The 19,970-nt window shown below is 35.9% G+C and overlaps 1 protein-coding gene across 1 annotated transcript; it reads right to left on the reverse strand.

Moving 5' to 3' along the window:
• Positions 1 to 2: 2 nt before the first annotated feature.
• Positions 3 to 17,691, reverse strand: LOC123653470 (uncharacterized protein YdcI-like). The gene is given in 17 exon segments (XM_045589463.1): positions 3 to 233; positions 4,164 to 4,420; positions 4,517 to 4,729; positions 4,977 to 5,119; positions 5,214 to 5,297; positions 6,372 to 6,519; positions 6,800 to 6,918; positions 7,345 to 7,579; positions 8,428 to 8,676; positions 8,906 to 9,132; positions 9,265 to 9,418; positions 9,593 to 9,808; positions 9,911 to 10,100; positions 15,667 to 15,882; positions 16,532 to 16,790; positions 17,010 to 17,327; positions 17,583 to 17,691. Coding segments are annotated over 17 exon segments (3,294 nt in total). The 5' UTR covers positions 17,664 to 17,691; the 3' UTR covers positions 3 to 48.
• Between the last annotated feature and the right edge of the window lie 2,279 nt (positions 17,692 to 19,970).

The raw sequence follows: 19,970 nt of genomic DNA on the forward strand, positions 1-19,970 counted from the left end.
TGTTTTATTTTCAACATTTATTTAACATAAAGCTTATTTAGTTTTTTGCTAATCAAGAATACGATCAAGTTTTAATTGTAGTCTCTTCGGTTTTGGTGTAGAGATAACTGTCACAGCAACTCTATCGCCAAGCTTTAAGGTTGCGTTTCCCATATTGCTTGTATGTATAAGCCCGTTGTCGCCAACGCCACAGTCAACGAAGCAGCCAAATGGTACTACGTTACGAACCACACCTGAACAAATATTAACAATATTATTAATCTGATAATATACTATAAATTAAATATTAAGTTTTATAGTTTTAGAAAATACGATTTAAATAGGTATAATATTTAAAATTAAGACTGCACGAATTTAAGATTTATTATCTGTATCTTCCATTATTCGTATATAGATTATACATTTGACAACGCGTTATTGCTTCGGCTACAGTTCTTATATATATACTAGCTGACTCAGCCTCCGGGAACTGTTTGACCGCTGCCTGCGGTCTGGCCAGTTCCCGGGGGCCTGGAAGGAGGGTCGGCTTTGCCTACTTCCTAAGGCAGGGCGGACCCCGGACTCGACCATCGACGCCCTCAAACGCCTGCGGGCGGTGACGGGTGAAGCGGAACACAGAAGGGAGGTGGTGCTCGCGGTGTCGTTGGACATCGCGAACGCCTTCAACAGCCTCCCGCATGCAGTGATTCGGGAGGCACTGAAATTCTTCGGAGTGCCACCGTATCTGGGGAGGCTGCTGGAGGCGTACCTCTCCGATCGCAAAGTAGGCCTCGAGAATCGGTCGGGGTCCGTGGAGTGATGGCGGGTCGGCTGCGGTGTCCCGCAGGGATCGGTGCTGGGCCCGATCCTGTGGGACATCGGGTACGACTGGGTCCTGCGAGGCCGCCTCCTCCCCGGGATGGGTGTCATCTGCTACGCGGATGACACCCTCGTTTACTCCCGGGGCCAAGACTACAAGCAGGCGGCGCGGCTGGCTGAGGTCGGGCTCGACCTCGTGATCAGCCGCATAAAGAGTTTGGGGCTTCGTGTCAGAATTGACAAGACCGAAGCCCTCCTCTTCCGCGGGACCGGACGCAAGGGACCCCCACCGGGAGCCACCCTGCAGATCGGAGAGGGGAGGGTCAGGATGAGCCCCCAAATGAAGTATTTGGGGCTCATCCTTGACGGAGGGTGGACCTTCGGCCCACACTTCGCTATGGTGGGACCGAAGGTCGTGAAGGTGGCGAGTGCACTGGGCAGACTCCTCCCGAACCTCGGAGGACCCAGCGCTGCCTGCAGGCAGCTATATTCCGGAGTCTGCCGGAGTATGGCGACGTATGGTGCCCCGGTTTGGGCGGATCGCGTAACTGCGAGGAATAAGGCCGCACTGCGGTCGGCACAGAGGATCATCGCGGTGAGGGTGATCCGGGGGTACCGTACAGTATCGTGAGCTGCAGCTACTGCTCTAGCCGGCGACCCCCCGTGGGAGCTCGTGTCGGAGGTTCTTGCCGAGACATACTCATACATCTCGGGTAGGAGGGCTCTCGGTGAGAACCCCACGTTGGACGGGATCCTACGGATGCGCCGGATGGGGCAAGAAGCATTAATGCGGAGGTGGGGGGAGGACCTGACGGAGCAGCCGTATGGCATACGCGTAACGGCTGCCTTGCGCCCGGTCCTTGAGCGGTGGATGCGCCGCAAGCGCAAACCTCTCACCTTCCGTCTGACGCAAGTTCTCACCGGGCACGGCTGCTTTGGTGAATACTTGTGTCGGACGGTCCAAAAGGAGTCGACGACTGGATGTCACGATTGTGGCGCGGCGGTGGACTCTGCCCAGCACACCCTCGAGGTGTGCCCGAGATGGGCGGCACTGCGTCGCGATCTGACGACAGTTCTCGGAGGGGACTTGTCACTGCCTAGCGTCATCACCGCGATGCTCGGCGACGACAAGTCCTGGACGGCGATGGTCTCCTTCTGCGAGATAGTCCCAGAAGGAGAACGACGAGCGGATGAGAGAGGAGGCCACCGACGAGGCCTCCTTCCGCAGGCGACGAACGGGGGTGCGTAGGAGGCGCTACTTAATGCGCCTCCAGTAACGCCCCTGTGCTCGTGTCGGGCCGGGATGGGAACCCGGTCCTGCTAGAGAGATTCAGAGGTGAGCCGGATAGTCCCCATGGAGGAGAAGTCTGGCCTTTTCGCCGAGGCCAGCCGGTCGCTGGAGGGATCCTGTTGCCTGCAGATCCGGGACCCTCCAATTAAAGCGGCTGAAGGCTCCCGCAGGGGTTTGGTCGGTACTGCACCCCCAAGTGCTGAAGCCGACATACGGTCTAGGATTGCCTACCCGGGCGTCCTGGATATCACCCGTAAATGGGTTCCACTGCGATAACAAAAAAAAAAAAAAAAAAAAATACTAGCTGACTCGGCAAACGTTGTCTTACCACTAAACGTTATTTAAAAATAGGGGTTGGGGGTAGAAGGGTGAAAATTTAGGATTGTATGTATTTTTTAACGCCAAATCATAATAAAATAAAAAATAAATAATTTATCTAAAAATTGAAAAAAAAAAAATTGGGGTGGACTACTCTTAATATTTATGGGAATGAAAAATAGATGTTGCTCCATTCTCAGACCTACCCAATATGCACACAAAATTTCATGAGAATCGGTCAATCCGTTTCGTTTCGGTTCTACAAACACCGCGACACGAGAATTATATAATATGTATCGAACAGCGACATCTTATACCATACTAGCTATGCTCCGCGGTTTCACCCATCGTTACTTTAAGAATAAAACGTAGTTAAATAATTTTCAACCATTACTGTGCAATTCGGGTGACAAATACGCGCGGCGTCGTTTCGTCTGATTTTACATTATCTCCTATATTTTGTGGCCAAATTAGCGCTATAAGAGACAAAATTTATCTTCATAAAATTGGCTTTTTAATGAAGTATTTTTCATTCGTATGGATTCATATGCCTGGCTAATTACTAATCCAATAAAATTACCTTTAAATTTTTTGTGATTATTAATTTGCAGTTATTTTAAAACTATGATATGTTCTAAGATATTCATTAAAACCAAATGATGTCAAGCCAAGATGTGGCTGGGGCTGGGGCGGCCCGCCCCGGGCGGCACTTTTTAGGGGGCGGCAAAATTTAACAATACTTAAATAATTAAAATATTTAGTAAATATTTGAACGATTTTATATTATTTTTATCGAAACTACAACTTCAGACTGATTAAAAGGAACACGGAACTTTTCATTACTTATTTTGGAGCGAAGTCGAGGAATTCCTTTTCTTTTAATGATATTTTGTAGCGACTGGCAACGTCTATACTTGTGGTAATTCCCTGTTATGACTAATAATCAGCGAGAATGACTTTTATTACATGAGTGTAAGGGACAGCTTTATAAACTTTTTTATTTAAAATATAACCTGTACAATGTAAAATAATGATAACTGTTCTTGCCCAAAAGTTCACTATAATAATGAATGCAATGTTTAGTCTACATTAAATTGAAATACCTAAATAAGGCAGCAAAATTTTTTTCCGCCCCGGGGAGCCGACAAACACGCTACGCCATGATGTCAAGGACGATGTTCTTCAAAAATAAATACTTGTAATGAATAACGTGTTTATTTGGATAAGGATTTACACCATGTCTATAAAACTACCTTTGCAAATAGTGCATTATTTTAGAACAAACTTGAATATCATAATAAAAAGGTTATATATAATAAGTTAACTTTAAGAGAGAGATATACTATCGCGGACTTTTTTTGAACCTTTAATGGAAAACAATTTTTGGGTAGGTTATTTAAAAGTTTAGTTTTTTAAACGTACGCTACGCTTCGGAAGTCTTAAAAAAGAATATTTTTTCGTTTTCGTAACTTATCTTATGAACTGTTCTTATTATTCGTAGTGTTGTATGTTATATAGCCTATAGCCTTCTCGGTTAATGGACTATTGAACACAAAAATAATTTATCAATAGAACAAATTTACAGATTTTTGATACAGTCTGAGCTATTGTATCATTCTTGTGTATATTGTCAGACCTCCGACACACAGCTAAGCCTTACTTGCCGTCGAGTGTGATGTGATGAATAGTATTCGTGTATAAAAGTAAAATAAAAAAAATGTATTCGAAACGTTAAATGAACAATAATATTTCTTACCTGTAACACTCATACCCTTCTTCAGTTGTTCAGAAGCTTGAACTGAAACCGAATAAACGGGTTTACAGAACGTTATCATATTTTCTTCATACGATTTCTGTTTAAACGCGGTTATTATTAATTCCAATGTACTCGTATCAGTGTCCAGATCTTTGCTCATAGATGCAATATCTAAATTAGATACTTTCCTTTCAACTTGCTCGGGAAATTGTGGTTTGGTTAAATCCTTTATGTTAACGCCAATCTTTTTAGCGAATCTTAAAAAAAATAATAAAAATAAATATTTGCTTTACGTTTATTATACGTGTATATTAAATAATATGAGAATTTTATAAAAAAGGTGAGCTACTTACAATTTCGCAAGGGCATAACTTTCCGGATGAATAATAGTCGAATCCAAAGGTTCTGGACCGCCTAAAACTTTTAAGAACCCGGCGCACTGTTGATACGTTATTTTTCCGATTCCGCTAACTTTCAAGATATCTGCTCTAGTTTTAAAACAGCCATTTTCTTGGCGATGCGATATTATCTTCTTGGCTCTGCCTTCGTTTAAACCAGAAATACGCCTAAAATATTGTACATGATAAAAATGGTATGAATTTGATTGAAAGTATGAATTTTCTTAATTTGCCTGTCCATCAAAGGAACACAACACTGCTAATAAAGTCATATTATTTAGATGTGATCTTCTGTAAAATTGAGATCCCAGATGTTCCCCAGATGGGATGCACCAAAACGACGAAAACGAAACGCTAAAGATAATATTACAATCAATAGAAACATTTAAATGTTGAATCCCGCTAATATTTGTACCTTAACATTGCTTGAGAAGCAGTGTTGATATCGACGCCGACTAAACTGACGACTTTTTCCACTGTAGCATCTAAACCACTTTCAAGCATTTTCGGAGGAATATCGTGCTGGTAAAGTCCGACGCCTAAATTCTTGGGCTCTACCTATAAATAAATGTATTAATACAAATTATATATAATTCAATATAAATACGAATTTATCCTATCTATATATAAAATAATATAAAGTAGTACATACCTTTATTAATTCTCCTAATGGATCTAAAACTCTTCTTGCGATTGATAAGGCTGATATTAAATTTGGATCCATGTTTGGGTGTTCCTTTAACAAAAAAACTTGATCATTTATTCTGAAAAGACGACGGTAATTAGCTGTTTGACGACACCTTGGCGCAACGGTCACAGCACTGGTTTGTGGCTGTTGCGCCGGCGGTTGCGGATTCGATCCCCGCACATGACAAACATTTGTACTGGCCATACAGGTGTTTGCCGTGGTCTGGGTGTTTGTGCAGTCCTTGTGGGTCTCCCACCGTGCTTCGGAGAATACGTTAAGCCGTCGGTCCCGGCTGTCATCATGTACACCTGATTGCGATCATTACTCATAGTAGGGAATATATATATATATATGGGTTGCATTGGAGCAGCGTGATGTATTAAACTCTGATTCTTCTCCTACGTGGAATGGGAGGAATGAGATATTACAAACTGAAGCGTAAAAATTAGCTGTGTTTATCTGATTAATATGAACACGTCATTCTAATTTACTTTAGATCTAATTAGACAAGGGGCGTGGCTAAGTTGACAAGCGACAAACATCAGTGACAATGAAGAGTTAGTATTTTCTTAACGAGAGCATATTTTAATTTAAACTGAATACAATTGTGCTTGCTCGCAAACGAAAAAAGAAATTACTTAAGCTTAAAACAGTGTTTCTAAAACTTGCTCATTGTTCCATAGTCAATTACGCGTTATTAAGTGTAATTCAAAAAGTACTTGCCAGATCTCTTTCAAATTTAAATGGGATCACCCGAGCGGTACACCCAGTGAAAGTGATAATAAAATAAAGCATTGTGTGGTTTTATGAAACCACGATGCAAGTGAAACTTTAGTGAATGAAAACATTTACACAGAAACTACAGAGAATTACACAGAAAACATTACATATACACAGATCAAATACACAAAGACCGCGGAACACTTGCACAAATAAGTGAGAATATAAATGCTACACGATCAGCTGATGCGAGCTATGGGCGCCGTCATATTGGCCTTGACGCGACACAGTGCGACATGCGATAGATGAACGAAAATTTTTGGGGCGATAGCATAAAGTTTCCCTTTAAAATACAGTCAAATTGACAAACTTTTTTGAAGTTGCTTAAAAACGTAAGTTTACCTTTTGCGCTTCCTTACTAATTGAATAAATTGATGCGCCCTGTTCAGGAACAATAATTACTGGTACTTCATCAGATATACAATGCTTTTTCAACCAAGATTCAGTTTCACGACAAGCTGTTCCATTGCCGAGACCGATTAATTCTACTCTGAAAAAAAAAAATCATTCTTCATATTTTTAAATTACTATATTCAAAGATACTTTTGTATAAGTGAGGCGAGTTTTCTTTCTTTTTAATAAAGTTCTATTTAAAATTGGATTGAAAATAAAGAAAATTGCTCTTGGTTGAGTTGAAATTTTATTTAGAATCTTTAAATTATTTTAACTATATCACTATGAAATATATTCTGTATCCAGTATTCATTAACCTAAGATAATAAAATAATGTTTTTATGTAAAGTTATCCCTTATTACAATACGATTGATACCTATGTTTTTGTAGGAGATTTCTTAACTGGTTAGCAGCAGGATCATTATTCTTTGAAGTAAAATTTGGATATATGTTAAATGCCTCCAATTTCTTTCCTGTATTGTCTATGATTCCAACCTAAAATATAATCTATTAATCCCTACTATGACCATACGTATATAATTATTTATAATCTTTAGTTATTTACAATAAAAACAATGTTTTTTTTTTTCTAAAGATATCATATTATGCTTAGGCTACAAGAATAGCCTTTTAGCAGCACTTTAAAAATAGAGTCAAAAACAGAACGTATGTTACCACTTGATTGTATGTGACTTACTGTGATTATCATTTTAAAAGTAGAAGGTACCTTCCACCTTAAGTTTTAAATATGGCCTACCCGCATATTAACATTAAAATCTTAAAAATATCAGGAGTTTAAAAATGAGAATCGTTGTAAGTAACATATTATCAAAAGTTTATAGTGAACATGAGAATTTAAAACCTAATAATATATATATTTTCCTAACGAGAAATTATTTTCCAAAGGTTAAACAGGCTTACTTTACACCCATTTTTAAATCCAGGATCTAAACCCGCTATTGTCCTATTCTTTATAGGTTCTGTTAATAGATATTTTTCTAAATTACTTGTAAACGTTTTTAGAGCATCCTTTTGTGCTGCATTGGTTAATTCTGATCTCACTTGTCTGGAGAGCCAAGGTTTTATCAGGCGATTATAAGCGTCAGTAAGTCCTCTGTGGACCCAATGATTGCTCCTCCAAAGAGTTACACAAAAACTGCAATTTTAAGATAATAAATATACATATTTTAAAAATCTCAAAGTTAAAAAAATAATATAGTTTTTATTTTAGGGGTCGTCCATTAATCACATTTTGTTTTTTAGTCATTTTTCAAGCCCAGACTTTATAATATGAGGCTAGGTTTTATACTAAATACCAAAAATCACGTCTATATATTTATTGTAAAGCATATTAAAATTTTCAGAATATTATTATTAAGTGTAGGCATAATTTACTTAAATTTTAAAAATTCAACATTGTGATACAAATTTCGAAACAGACATCAAAGTTGCAGATGTTCGTTGCTTGTTTTTTGATAGTTTGTTAGTAGTAGTCTAAGTAGTTTTTGTTTATATACTGATTTTTTTGTATACCTTTACTGTTCTTTTACCCAAATAAAAAGAGTTTTTTTAATCTCTTAAATGTCAGTATGTACATTTATATAACATAACTCCCCATTTATTACACTAAATTCGATAAAAAATTTTTGAGTTAATAATTGTCAGTCGACTTGCACATGACCACAGCCAAACAGAGAATACTCTCCCATACAAACATATACAAGATAAGAATTAAACATCATCCAAACAGCTTGGCCAATGTTTTGATGGCGCAAAACACTACAAATCGCAGATTGAAACGGAAGATGCACCAAGAGACACTTAAACTGTAAAAGTAAAGTGAAATAAGATGTAACACTGGTCCCATACTCTACAATAAATGACACTGTGGCGGTGGATTGCAGTGTAACGGCAGACAAAAATGTTCACAAAAAAAAAATAGCAGTGTAAAGTTTGCTAGGTCAGCTAGTACATAAAATATTTTAATAATAGACGTAGCTTTACCTTCCAAGTTTATTATAAAACCAATCAGGTATGATAACCTTCACAGATAATATTTTTTCATCTTCTCCTCTATTGATAGCCAATGTCTGGTAAGATTTAACAAAGTGCACGGGACATTTCCATTCAAAATATAATTTGTATGTTTCAGGATCTGATCTGTTATCAACTTTCTTGTTTTGAGCCTCTGGTTTATCTTTAGTAGAACTTTTCGTTCTACTACTTTGTAGGGTAAATCTAGTTTCTTCTTTTCTGTTTGAATTTTAATTTTTAAATAAATAAAGCTATATTTTGTGATAGATAATTTTTTGAATATTACACTAACTAAATATATATAAAATTATTCTTAAAGTTGAAATAATAAATGTTATTATTTGGTATTAAAATCAAACTAAATAAATAAGTAACAAAATGAGTACAAGTAAAAGCAGCAAAGAGAATTATAGCAATTATTGTAAAATTAGCTGAATAAATAACTTACAATGTCCTCATATGAGCAAGAACTCTCACATCCTTATAAATTATATCTGCTAAAATATGAATTATGTGAGATTCAACCTTATCTACATTTGATAATTCCTCTGTGCCATCACAAAGAGATTTTAATTCGACATATTCACCATTTAAAAGTCTTATTGCATAAGTTTCTAAGCCTAAATTTCGGGCTCTTTCTGCCAATGACAATGAATGTGATTTCAGTGGACTGTACTGCAAGGATTGTAAAATTTAAAATTAAATAGTTTGAAGTTTTAAGCATAATTAAAGAAAATTTTTAATAATGTGGTCACATATAAAAATATACATTAAGTTACTTAATGACAAAAAGAAGCAGATTCTCACCACTAAATCAAGCTCGGATAAATTTTTAGTTTTCAATATACTTTGTTCTATTTCAGGTGTTAGTTTCTTGGATTTCCTCAAGTTTTCCAAGACGGATTTCACTTTTTTTTTAAACTGTATAACATTTAGATAACTTTCATATATCTCTTGGAGTCTGTAATTAAATTTTTTAAGCATTTTTTAAACAATATAGTATAAACTTTTGTAGTTATAAGACTCAATAAAATTAATCAAAAACCTTAGACTACATAAGAACATGATAATCAACATAATTCATTTTGATTTAAATATTAATGTCAATAAAAAGAAATATACTTAGTTTCATTACCGATCAGGCATAAGGTGGCCCACAGCCTCTTTCCGGTATCTAGCAATAAACGGTAATGTACAACCTTCATTAATTAAAGAAACGAATTTTTGTGCTAAATATGGTGTAATTTTTTCACAATATGAAAGCATTTCGGTTTCATTCCATAAACTGTTATATTGGTCGTTTTGATTTTGAAGTCCATCTTCAATTTCAAAGTTATCATTTTCATTATCACTTGAATGTAATTCTTTCTTAGATTCTTTCTTCATAACTTTTCTCTTTGGTTTCTCACTTCCTGTAGATTCGTTTTCACTTGAATGTAATTCTTTCTTAGACTCTTTCTTTATAACTTTTCGCTTTGGTTTTTCCACTTCTGTAGATTCTTTTTTAATTTTAGCGGATTTCACGCCAGCTGCTTTTGTTGTGACTCTTCTTTTAACCAATGGTTTTTCATCATCTTCGCTTTCCTTTACTTTCCTTTTTCTAGGACGAGTGACTTTGTTATCCATATTTAATTAAAATGAAACTATGGTATTAAATGTTATAATACTAAAGATAAAGAAAACTAAATATTTAACTTGTATATGTTCACAAATAATACACTTTTGGTTTGCACCAGTGTTTGCACTTCAAATTCAAATTTATAGTTACTGACATTTTAAATCAAACTTGCGACTGTCAAGAGCATGTCAAAACAGAGCAGTCAAGACCAGCTGCGTTCACGGTCTTATACAGCAGTCTTGTACCGGAGCCCAATTTCAATGGTGAATTGGTAAGAAATTAGTACGATAGCATAACTGTTCGTTTGCGTCAACGCCACAGTACATCACGGCTATCGATGGATGTGATCACGTTGTGCGGTGCGCAGGGCGTACGCCAGTTGAGTGACATTTCATTGTAATTGGTATTATTGAGTGGTTTCATTGTAATTGGTTATATTTTAAAACATGAATGCGTTACGTGTGATAAAATAGAGACAGAATGTTCTTCTGTGTTCGTTGCACAGCACACCCATCTATCATAATACCTTTGGCGGCCGTAAATTGAAAAGAAAGGAGGAGAGTATCTTCAGACTGACCTAAATCAGTCCGGGTACGGGCTTATAGGTATTGCCTCTATACCCGGGCTGTCATCACCGTGGGACTTCGGCCTCGGGATCATGCGTTTTGACCCGATGGGTCAGGGCCATACCTACCAATAGTAGGCTATGGCCTACCAGAAATTGCATGTGGAAATCTTGCGGTTGTTGGGTTATATATTAACATTTACTTTTTGAAAAAGTATGTGAATAACAGAAAACTAACTCTTATAATATTTGGTGCTTCCTTTAAGATTTACCCTGATGTTAATGTGGCACCACCCTAATTTAATGCATTTCTACGGACACTTTCTGATATTTAAAAATGTTTCTCCTCCCCTCTACCCTCCATCGTAGCCCGACTTCGCACAGCGCTTCGCACAGCACTTCCTCCACACCGATTTCATATTAAGCCGTGGTATGATCTAGCTGGAGATACCCTTAGGACGAATGGACACTCCGAGTCCTCCTAAAGAACTAGCCTTCTTTCACGGCTGGGTTTCAGTACCCGGCGGCCCCACCCGGTGTGGCTGTCGAGGACGATCGGGCCAACAGCACTACACAATTCGAAATAAAACAACAGGTTGCACTCCGGGAGTCTCGGCAGAAGTGAAAACTTGAATATTAACATTGTGTATTTTTGATATTTTGGAATGGTTAGGGAATGATTTTGCACGTATTGCTTTAATTATCAGTATAAAAGTACTATCATTTATGTGATAAAATACAATATTCATTTATTGCGCTATCGTACACAAACATGACAATTTATATTACATTCGCGTAAGCGCCCTATGCCGCCTAAACGAAAGAGCAGGCGCATACATACATTTTCGCCCAATGGTAGAAAGAAAGGGGGATACTTTCTCTCCTAAGCCACGCCAGCGTTCTACTCTCCCCTCGTCTTACGAATTTTCAATCAGGTCACGTGTCCTGAAGCGAGTTAAACTATTTGTTACCCATCACAAAAAAATTGCGCAACGCCGCTAAAGAAGTTTTCATTTGAAAAAAGAAACCCCCTCTACTAGTCTTCCCCGACCTGCCTGTCTGTTCGCGATGGACTCGGAAAACTATGGTTTAGGTGTGCAATTTGTTATTAGTTCTATGTAAATTAGTTGAAATACTTCAACGATTGCTTAAGAAATCGAATAAATTATCAAAAACTCTTACCGATTATTATTATTTAGAATTAATGACTTTTACTATAGTATAAGCCTTTTGAGATTGTTTTGTTTTAACAAAATAACGCGATATGAAATGATTTCTTTTTTGTGAGTCTAATTGACTAATTTATTAAGGTCTCCAATACCCATTAGGTTAAGTCTTAAGAATAATATATTCATAGCCTTATTTAATTTTATCATATTATATTTTTATTGTAATAATTAATTTTCTATGGTTTTTTAATGAATTTATCTTTCTAATATAGAACACAATTAATTTGAGTAAATGTAAAGTATATATACACCCATGTAAATCTTGATATTAGTTAAAAACCAAAAAATAAAGAAAACAAAACTGGTAAATTTTATAAAGATTAAAAAAAAAAAAAAAAAACGAACGTTTGGCCTGAGTATTAAGTATGTCAAAAATCAAAAATAATTTATATTTTAATAACCTAAGAGGATATTAGGCGCAATTGTGCGATTATGGAGATATCATCATTTATTAGGTTAACTCCATACACAATTTTTTAAAAAAAATCTAAGTGCGCTGTTTACGATTATAAACCTGAAAGTTCATTATATAAGGCATATAGAAATTATTCTCAACCGCATTCAAGCAAAAAAAGCGTCACTTGAAAAAATAAATTTGAATGTTTATGAAACGCGAATTTCAGTCAACTATGCGGCGCGTGTTCTACTTATGTAATAAATTAAACTAATAGTCTTCATTTGAACTCATATAAAGGTAGGGTTAAAATATACGTCTGTAATCGAATCTACCAGGCCATTTCGAATAAAAGGCATTATATAGGTAAAAATAAATAGAACTCTAGTACAAAAATGATGATATTATTTCTTATTGATTTTTAAGAAACATCTCTTAACTGAATCATCCCAGTCTACATATCCATTATTAATAAGTTGTAAATTTTTATATTTAAAATTGGATGAACCTGAAAAAAAATATATATATAATTATTATTCAATATTATGAAACAAATAATTGTTTATTCTCAAACTAAAAAAAAAAACTGACTACAAATTAAATCGAAAAGTAATATTAACACGTTGACTGCCAGCCCGGTCACCGGTGACCGGACCCCGTCTTGTATCTACGCGCCGTGTTGGTCACCGGTGACCTCAAGACAGACCTGTTTTTGGGCAGAATTATTACGCCGGTGGCCACGTTTATCGTTCATTTAGTGTATACAAGTGACCGGAGCGGCGCTGTAGACTGTTACTACAGCGTGGTTTCGGCGTGTTTATGATATTGTGAGAAATGTGGGACAAAAATGAAAAAAGTAAGAGAAAAAACATAACCGTCACAAAAATCAAGGATTTATTTTTATTGATATGAGAAATATAAGTAAAAAACAACTAACTAGGTATTCTAAAATACAAATTAAACGAAGCGATGGAACTTATTGAAACAAATTAAACAAAAATATGGTTCATTTGGACATTCTTTACAAAACGTTGAAACTTTTTTTGTTTTATTTTTGGCTAATTTTGAACCGTACATTGCCACACAGTTTTTGTAACACTCTGAACAAAATCGTCTAGTGTTTCTTACATTACCCTCTTTTTTCAATAATTGATGTTTCAGTCTTCTTGGTCTATCTATTCTTTCGGATTCTGTGGTCTTGTCCTTTCCTGCATCAACTAAATACTCCACTAACTCTCTTCTAAACTGTACAATACTTTCACTTTTTTTTTTTATTTTCGTTATACATAACCCATGCATTAACAATAGCTGTATTCAATATAAGTTCTATTCCTAATTTTTTATACCATTTAACAGTTTTACGTAATGGCGAGGAATATGCGGCCATTTGATCGCTCATATCAACTGCGCTTTTTGTTTTGTTGTAGGCTAAAACCATTCTTGGTTTGCGAATTATTTTACCCTTTTTAATTATTTTAGAAAACCCTTTAGAATGTTTCGTGGATAACATCAGCACATCTCTTTTGTCCTTCCACTTCAATACGCATATTCCTCGTTCGTTCTCTCTAGCTATTACTTCACCAGGTTTTAATTTGGAGTCTACTACGACTTTCGGTAAACCTCTTCTATTTTTCCTCAAAGTACCCACCAAATGAGTGTCCTTATCAAGTAGTTCATTGGCCAGCTCCAAGCTTGTATACCAATTGTCTGTTGCAAGTGTGTGACCACAGCCCAGTATGTGCTCACAAAGAGACATTACCACTCTTGTAGGTGTGGTATTCACTAGTTCATTATTTTTGCCAGCATACAGTTCCAATTTGCATGTATATCCTGGTAATGTACAGAGTTTAAATAACTTCATACCATATTTGTGCCTCTTGCTTTTGTTATATTGTCTGAAAATGATGCGACCTCTGGAAGGCACTTGGCTTTCATCAATACAGATATCTTCCTTAGGTGCATATATATTTTTAAAAGTTTTGTTTAAACTATCTAAAAGAGGTCGGATTTTGTAGATCCTGTCAGACACATCAGCCGTATCATTATTCGTAAAGTGCAGTTTCTGCAATAATAATTCAAATCTGTTACGGCTCATAACAGATGCAGCAAAAGTTTGCCCAAAAACCCTGTCAGTACTCCAATAAAGGTTTATTTTAGGAACTTTAACAAGTCCCATATACAAAATTAATCCGAAGAACCGTTTTATTTCATCTTTTGTGGTTGCTTTCCATTGATTTGAGCGAGACGAAGGCTTTTCACTTGGTCCTTGTTGTTCTGCAAATAAATTGGTTTGAATAGCTATTTCTTCGAAAATTTCATCCGGAACCATCAAGCTAAAATATTGTCCTGGAGCAGCATTTCGAAATTGCGAAGCAAATGGTTGTCTCATACCTGAAAATGAAACAAATATACACCTTATCATACGGTTTAATATACAAATATTAACATGACATTAACGGATCATGATGTTTGGCACAGAAATATGTTACCTATAGTCTGAAATAGAACAAACAAAAAACAAAAAAAAAGAACATATTATACCTGTTACTTCTGTGAATGCTATAACAGATGGTTGATGTCCTTTTGGTTGAAGCCATTTTTGTGACGTACTCGCTGATAATCTATCAATATTCTCATTCACAATTTTTTCCACGTCATCAATTTCACTCTCAGATTCACTAGGGATAAACATACGTCTGCGTTTTTTTGAAGGATAGATATTATAATCTTCAATCTCTGATTCTTCATTTTCACTCAAATCATTTTTTCTAGCAACTTCATCAAAAATACTAGCTTCTAGTAAGTCAATGTCGCGCAAATCATCTAATGAAATATCTATGAAATTCACGTCGAAATCTTTACTATTCTCCATGTTGAATCACGAAATCTTACAAATTAAAAAGCACGAGCGTCCGTCACGGGTGCACCGTCCAAGCGCTAACTGACGACTGCGGGGTGCGGGTGACCGGAGAAGTGCCCGCTCCGGCGCCCCCGTAACGGAAATTCACATTTTTACTATCAAGGCGCCACGTAGGTCACCGGTGGCCTCATGTGGTTTTTTCGAAATAATTATGGAACGCAGCTTCTGATCGAATCCTAAATTAGATATATTTTAAAATATTAATATTGCTCACCTATTTTCATCAAAAAGTTTTTTACTGATTTTTCTCATTTACACTACGGCAGTCAACGTGTTAAGCATTATGAGTATAGCAAAAAAAAAGAACATCTTATTAGACCTCATTCAATTTTAGATGGGACCACATGAAAACTAGCATCTTTCTCAAATCAAAATTAGTAGACCTTATACAGAACACTAAATTTGAGAATTGCCTTCTTTTATAGAAGTTGGTAAAAAAAAAACTGGATAAAAGTAAATAATTTAAAACATGCATTGTCTTACCTAATGCTGTTAAAAATTCACTGAATGTGTCTTGATTTCTTATGACACTGGCTATATAAATATCTACATTGTTATTTATTTTGTGGATCAATGTAAGTACATTCAACAATGATTGCAATATTGATGGATCATACACTATGTCAGCTCCAATTACAATATCTGGTGTAGATTGGAATACTAAATCATCAGTATTATTCCAATCTAGCATCATGACACCTTAAACAAAATAAAAAAATGTATTGACAAAAATTTATATAGCTGCTCTGGTGTAGTGGTGTGAGTAGTTGCCTAAAACAACTACGGTTTGAAGGTTTGATTCCGACTCAGGATAGATATTTATATTTGTACAAATATTTCTTTCTGGTTTCAATGTCTGTCCTTGGGGGTGTCCCCACCATTCCTCAGAGAGCATGTTGATGAGGTTGTTATCAGAAATACCTGATAGCAATCGTTACTCATAGTAGGAACATATCCATCGACCCCGCAGTAGAGCAGTGTGGTGGCTTAAGCTCCATTTCTTCTCCTACATGGAGAAAGAGGCCTAACAGTGAAACGTTACAGGCTGAGTGCGTGAATGCAATGCGTGACAAAAATACTTTAGAAAGAATTACATTACATTATATGTATCCCTCCGTCCTCCTATCCGTATGTATCCCTTTTTGTAACATTTCTTTGTAGTGTACAATAAAGAGTATTTATTGTTATTATTATTATTATTATTATATATTGTTAATAAATATAAAATATATCTATTGCATACGCAATTGAATCTGCTGCAGCGTTTTTTTTTCAATAATTTTTGGTTAATGGAAAATCAAAATTAGATGTTTTTACAACTTTAATGAAAAAAATAAAAAAATCAAACCTATAAATTTGTCTCCCTTTGTATAAATAACTGACTTATCTGTATCTTTGGGCTGGTAATCAGGTAAATTTATTAATACATTATCGTTTATTGTTTTTAACACTTCTGAATGACAATCTGTCATAATCATTGATTTTATATTACAGTATTTAGTTATAGTTATACCGGTGAAACCAACACCAGAACCAAGTTCTAGGACATTCTTATTAGTAAAGACTTCTTTGTGACATACAGCCCAATCTGAAAACATTAAAGCTGCCTGAAAAAAAGAGTAGAAATATTTAAATAAAAGTAGTATGTGTTGTGTCATAATATTATAATGCCATTGTCATTGATTACAATATATAGGTGTATATATATATATATAAAATATAATTATCTTATGATGAAATTTTTATTTATATTTTTATATCATAACAAAAAAAAAATTAAATAAAAATTTCATCATAAAAAAATACAGTTATTATAAATTATCTACCTCCCAAGTTTTTAAGCCTGTAGTGCCATTAACAACCATGTTTTTTGTTTCCTTAATCGTAACAATATTATTTAAATCATCTTTTATTATATAATGACAGTAAGAGTATTTACTCTCATTTTTATTCATTTCTGTACATAAAAATTCATACATATAATCGTGTACTTCTTGCTCAGTCTCTAAATATTGTATCAGGTTTTTAAAAAATCGTACACTAAAGTTACGATTACATGAGTATTTTTTGAAAAGTTTCGTTTTAACTGTTTGATTCAAAAATTTATCTTGATTTTCCCAACTCATTTGTTTAACATCAACTGGCTGAAAAGAATATATATAATATTTAGAGTTTATGTACACCTAGGTTTATCCATGTTTAAAAGCAGGTTTTGAATGTTATTGTGTAAAAAAATAACCACAGACATTAAATTAATACATATTTACTAATGTTCATTTAAATATTATGTAATTTGTAAATAAACATATATTACAACTAGACTTGAGGTGGGAATCGAACCCACAACTCTGGATCAGAACGCAAGGTCACTGCCACCTCAGCTACTTTTATTAACTTACTTTCAAATTGTAATGTAAACCTTTAAAGAAATACAATGTCAGAATTTTAATTAAATTATCAGCATCATCTTTGTCCATCATTTTACTAATTATTAGGTTAGATTATTATAGCAAATAGTGCACATTCATCTCGTTCCTTTGATTTCAGCCACCATGTAATTCTATTCAACTATTATATAGGTATTTTTTGAAATTTCTGTTCTTCTAAGAGTTCTAACTTCTAAGACTAAAGTAAAAAACGCCGCGGGCTTTGTCTTGTAGGCGATTTTTTTAAGTAGAACGTACATTTGGACGCTGTCAGGTGTCAGCTGTGTGCAGCACAGTGTGCTCGGAATATGGCAGCATGGTGAAAACAAGCAGCTGCAGGAGTTGTGAGTAAATATTTCGCATGGATTGAAGTAGAATTTAATTCAACATGGATTTCCGGGTATTTATCGTTGCGTTTTTAATTGGTTTTTAACGATTCGAATGAGAGATAACATTCACAAGTGACATTGACAGTTGTTTTTTTTTTAAATTCTAACCACGTTTTGATGAAAGCCAACTCTAACCCACCTATATTTTGTGTGTGAAGTGAGCGCGATATGGTCGCGAACAGTGACGTCATCTACTGACTACTCTGAGTGATCACTCGCGACGACCACGGGCCTTAAGAAGAATTCTATAAAAAACATTGTTACTAACACTATATGGGCTAGTCCCGGAATAAATGTTATTATTATTATTATTATTAAATTCACCTACAAGTACATCGCTGGCGGCGTTTTTTATTTATTTATTTATTTTCTTACATCTAATATTACAGGCATAACCCAAATCATTAGAAAAACAAAAACAGTGCAACATTAATAAATATAAAAACACTCAATTCATTTCTTAAACATATCTATAATATAAAAATGAGTCGCTGAATGTGTTGCTAAGCGCAAAACTCGAGAACGGTTGGACCGATTTCGCTAATTCTTTTTTTAAAATATTCCTTGAAGTACGAGGATGGTTCTTACGGAGAGAAAAATTTTAAAAAAAATAATAATAATAAAATTAAAGAATCGACTGTTGGGCGATACGAAGTTCGCCGGGTCAGCTAGTTATATATAAAGTTACTTTTGTGAATTTACTCCACGAACAATAAAAAAGGTGTAGTGTATCAGTTGCCAAGTTCAGCGTTATGATTGAACGAGCAAGGAGGCTGCTGCGCACTAGTTCGGTTCTGCCGTGGGGCTGCAAACAAGCTCGGTCGTCATCTCCGTTGTAGATACCAATGAGGTACGCTCAAACCTACCTACTTCAATACACCCGATTATTGACAACACCGCGGAATAATTTAAAAATGTAAGTTGCTAGAGTCAGCTCACTCCTAGTTTCCAACTTGTTGTATCCAACCATGCTCAATACAAACAATGTTGGATACATCAAGGGGTATAAGGGATACACGCCATAAAGCCTATGGCAAAGAAAACTGGCGAATTTATTTTGAATACGTTCCAGCATGAAACTGTATTTGACTTCATGTGGAGACCATACTACCGCATTACACTCAAGCTGACTTTTTATTAGGGCATCATACAGTAGAGCGATTGCTTTGTGAATATTAGTGAATCCCTTAACTGTTCGAGTAACAAACCCTAATCGTTTGAACGCTCTTTTGCATATATTTACGATCATCATTATCATCATCATCATTTCAGCCTATTGCAGTCCACTGCTAGATATAGACCTCCACAAGTTCACGCCAAAAATGGTGTGTACTTATGTATGTTGCCCATAATCATCACGCAGGGCAGGCGGGTTGGTGACCGCAGGGCTGGCTTTGTCGCACCAAAGACGCTGCTGCCCGTCTTCGGCCTGTGTATTTCAAAGCCAGCAGTTTATTTACGATATGCTTGCGGAATATTAATTTGGCAACTTATTTCTTGTACTCCACTCCACGACGCGGTTGATATCTTGCTGAAGGTGCTGGCAGTCATCTTTCCCCTTAATTGCTAAACTAGTTTTAAGTCATCTGCGAAAAGCAAACACTTGGCTTACCTTACGGTTTCGGGTAGATCGTTAATCATTATTTTAATGGCCCTAGATTGCTGCCTTGGCTTACACCCGACCTAACGAAATAAAGCTCAGAACGGTAATCCATGTACTCCACATTCTGTCTTTTATTTTTCTTGTAACTTGCGAACAATTTAAGCAGTTTAGGTGTGTAAGTAGTTTTACCTTAGTGGAACGGCAATTTTAGCGGTCGTGATCGACCGCGTTTTGGGCCTTAGGTGGAATGCACCCTACATAAGCCTATCCGATTTTAATTTTAAATGATGGCATATTTCATAATTCATAAATTTTAGTTTTCTTTTTCTCTTTATTTGGGAAAACAAACAGTATTACAATAGGTGTAAA

Source organism: Melitaea cinxia, chromosome 5 (assembly GCF_905220565.1).
Source record: "Melitaea cinxia chromosome 5, ilMelCinx1.1, whole genome shotgun sequence".
In the NCBI taxonomy this organism is placed as follows: Eukaryota; Metazoa; Arthropoda; class Insecta; order Lepidoptera; family Nymphalidae; genus Melitaea; species Melitaea cinxia.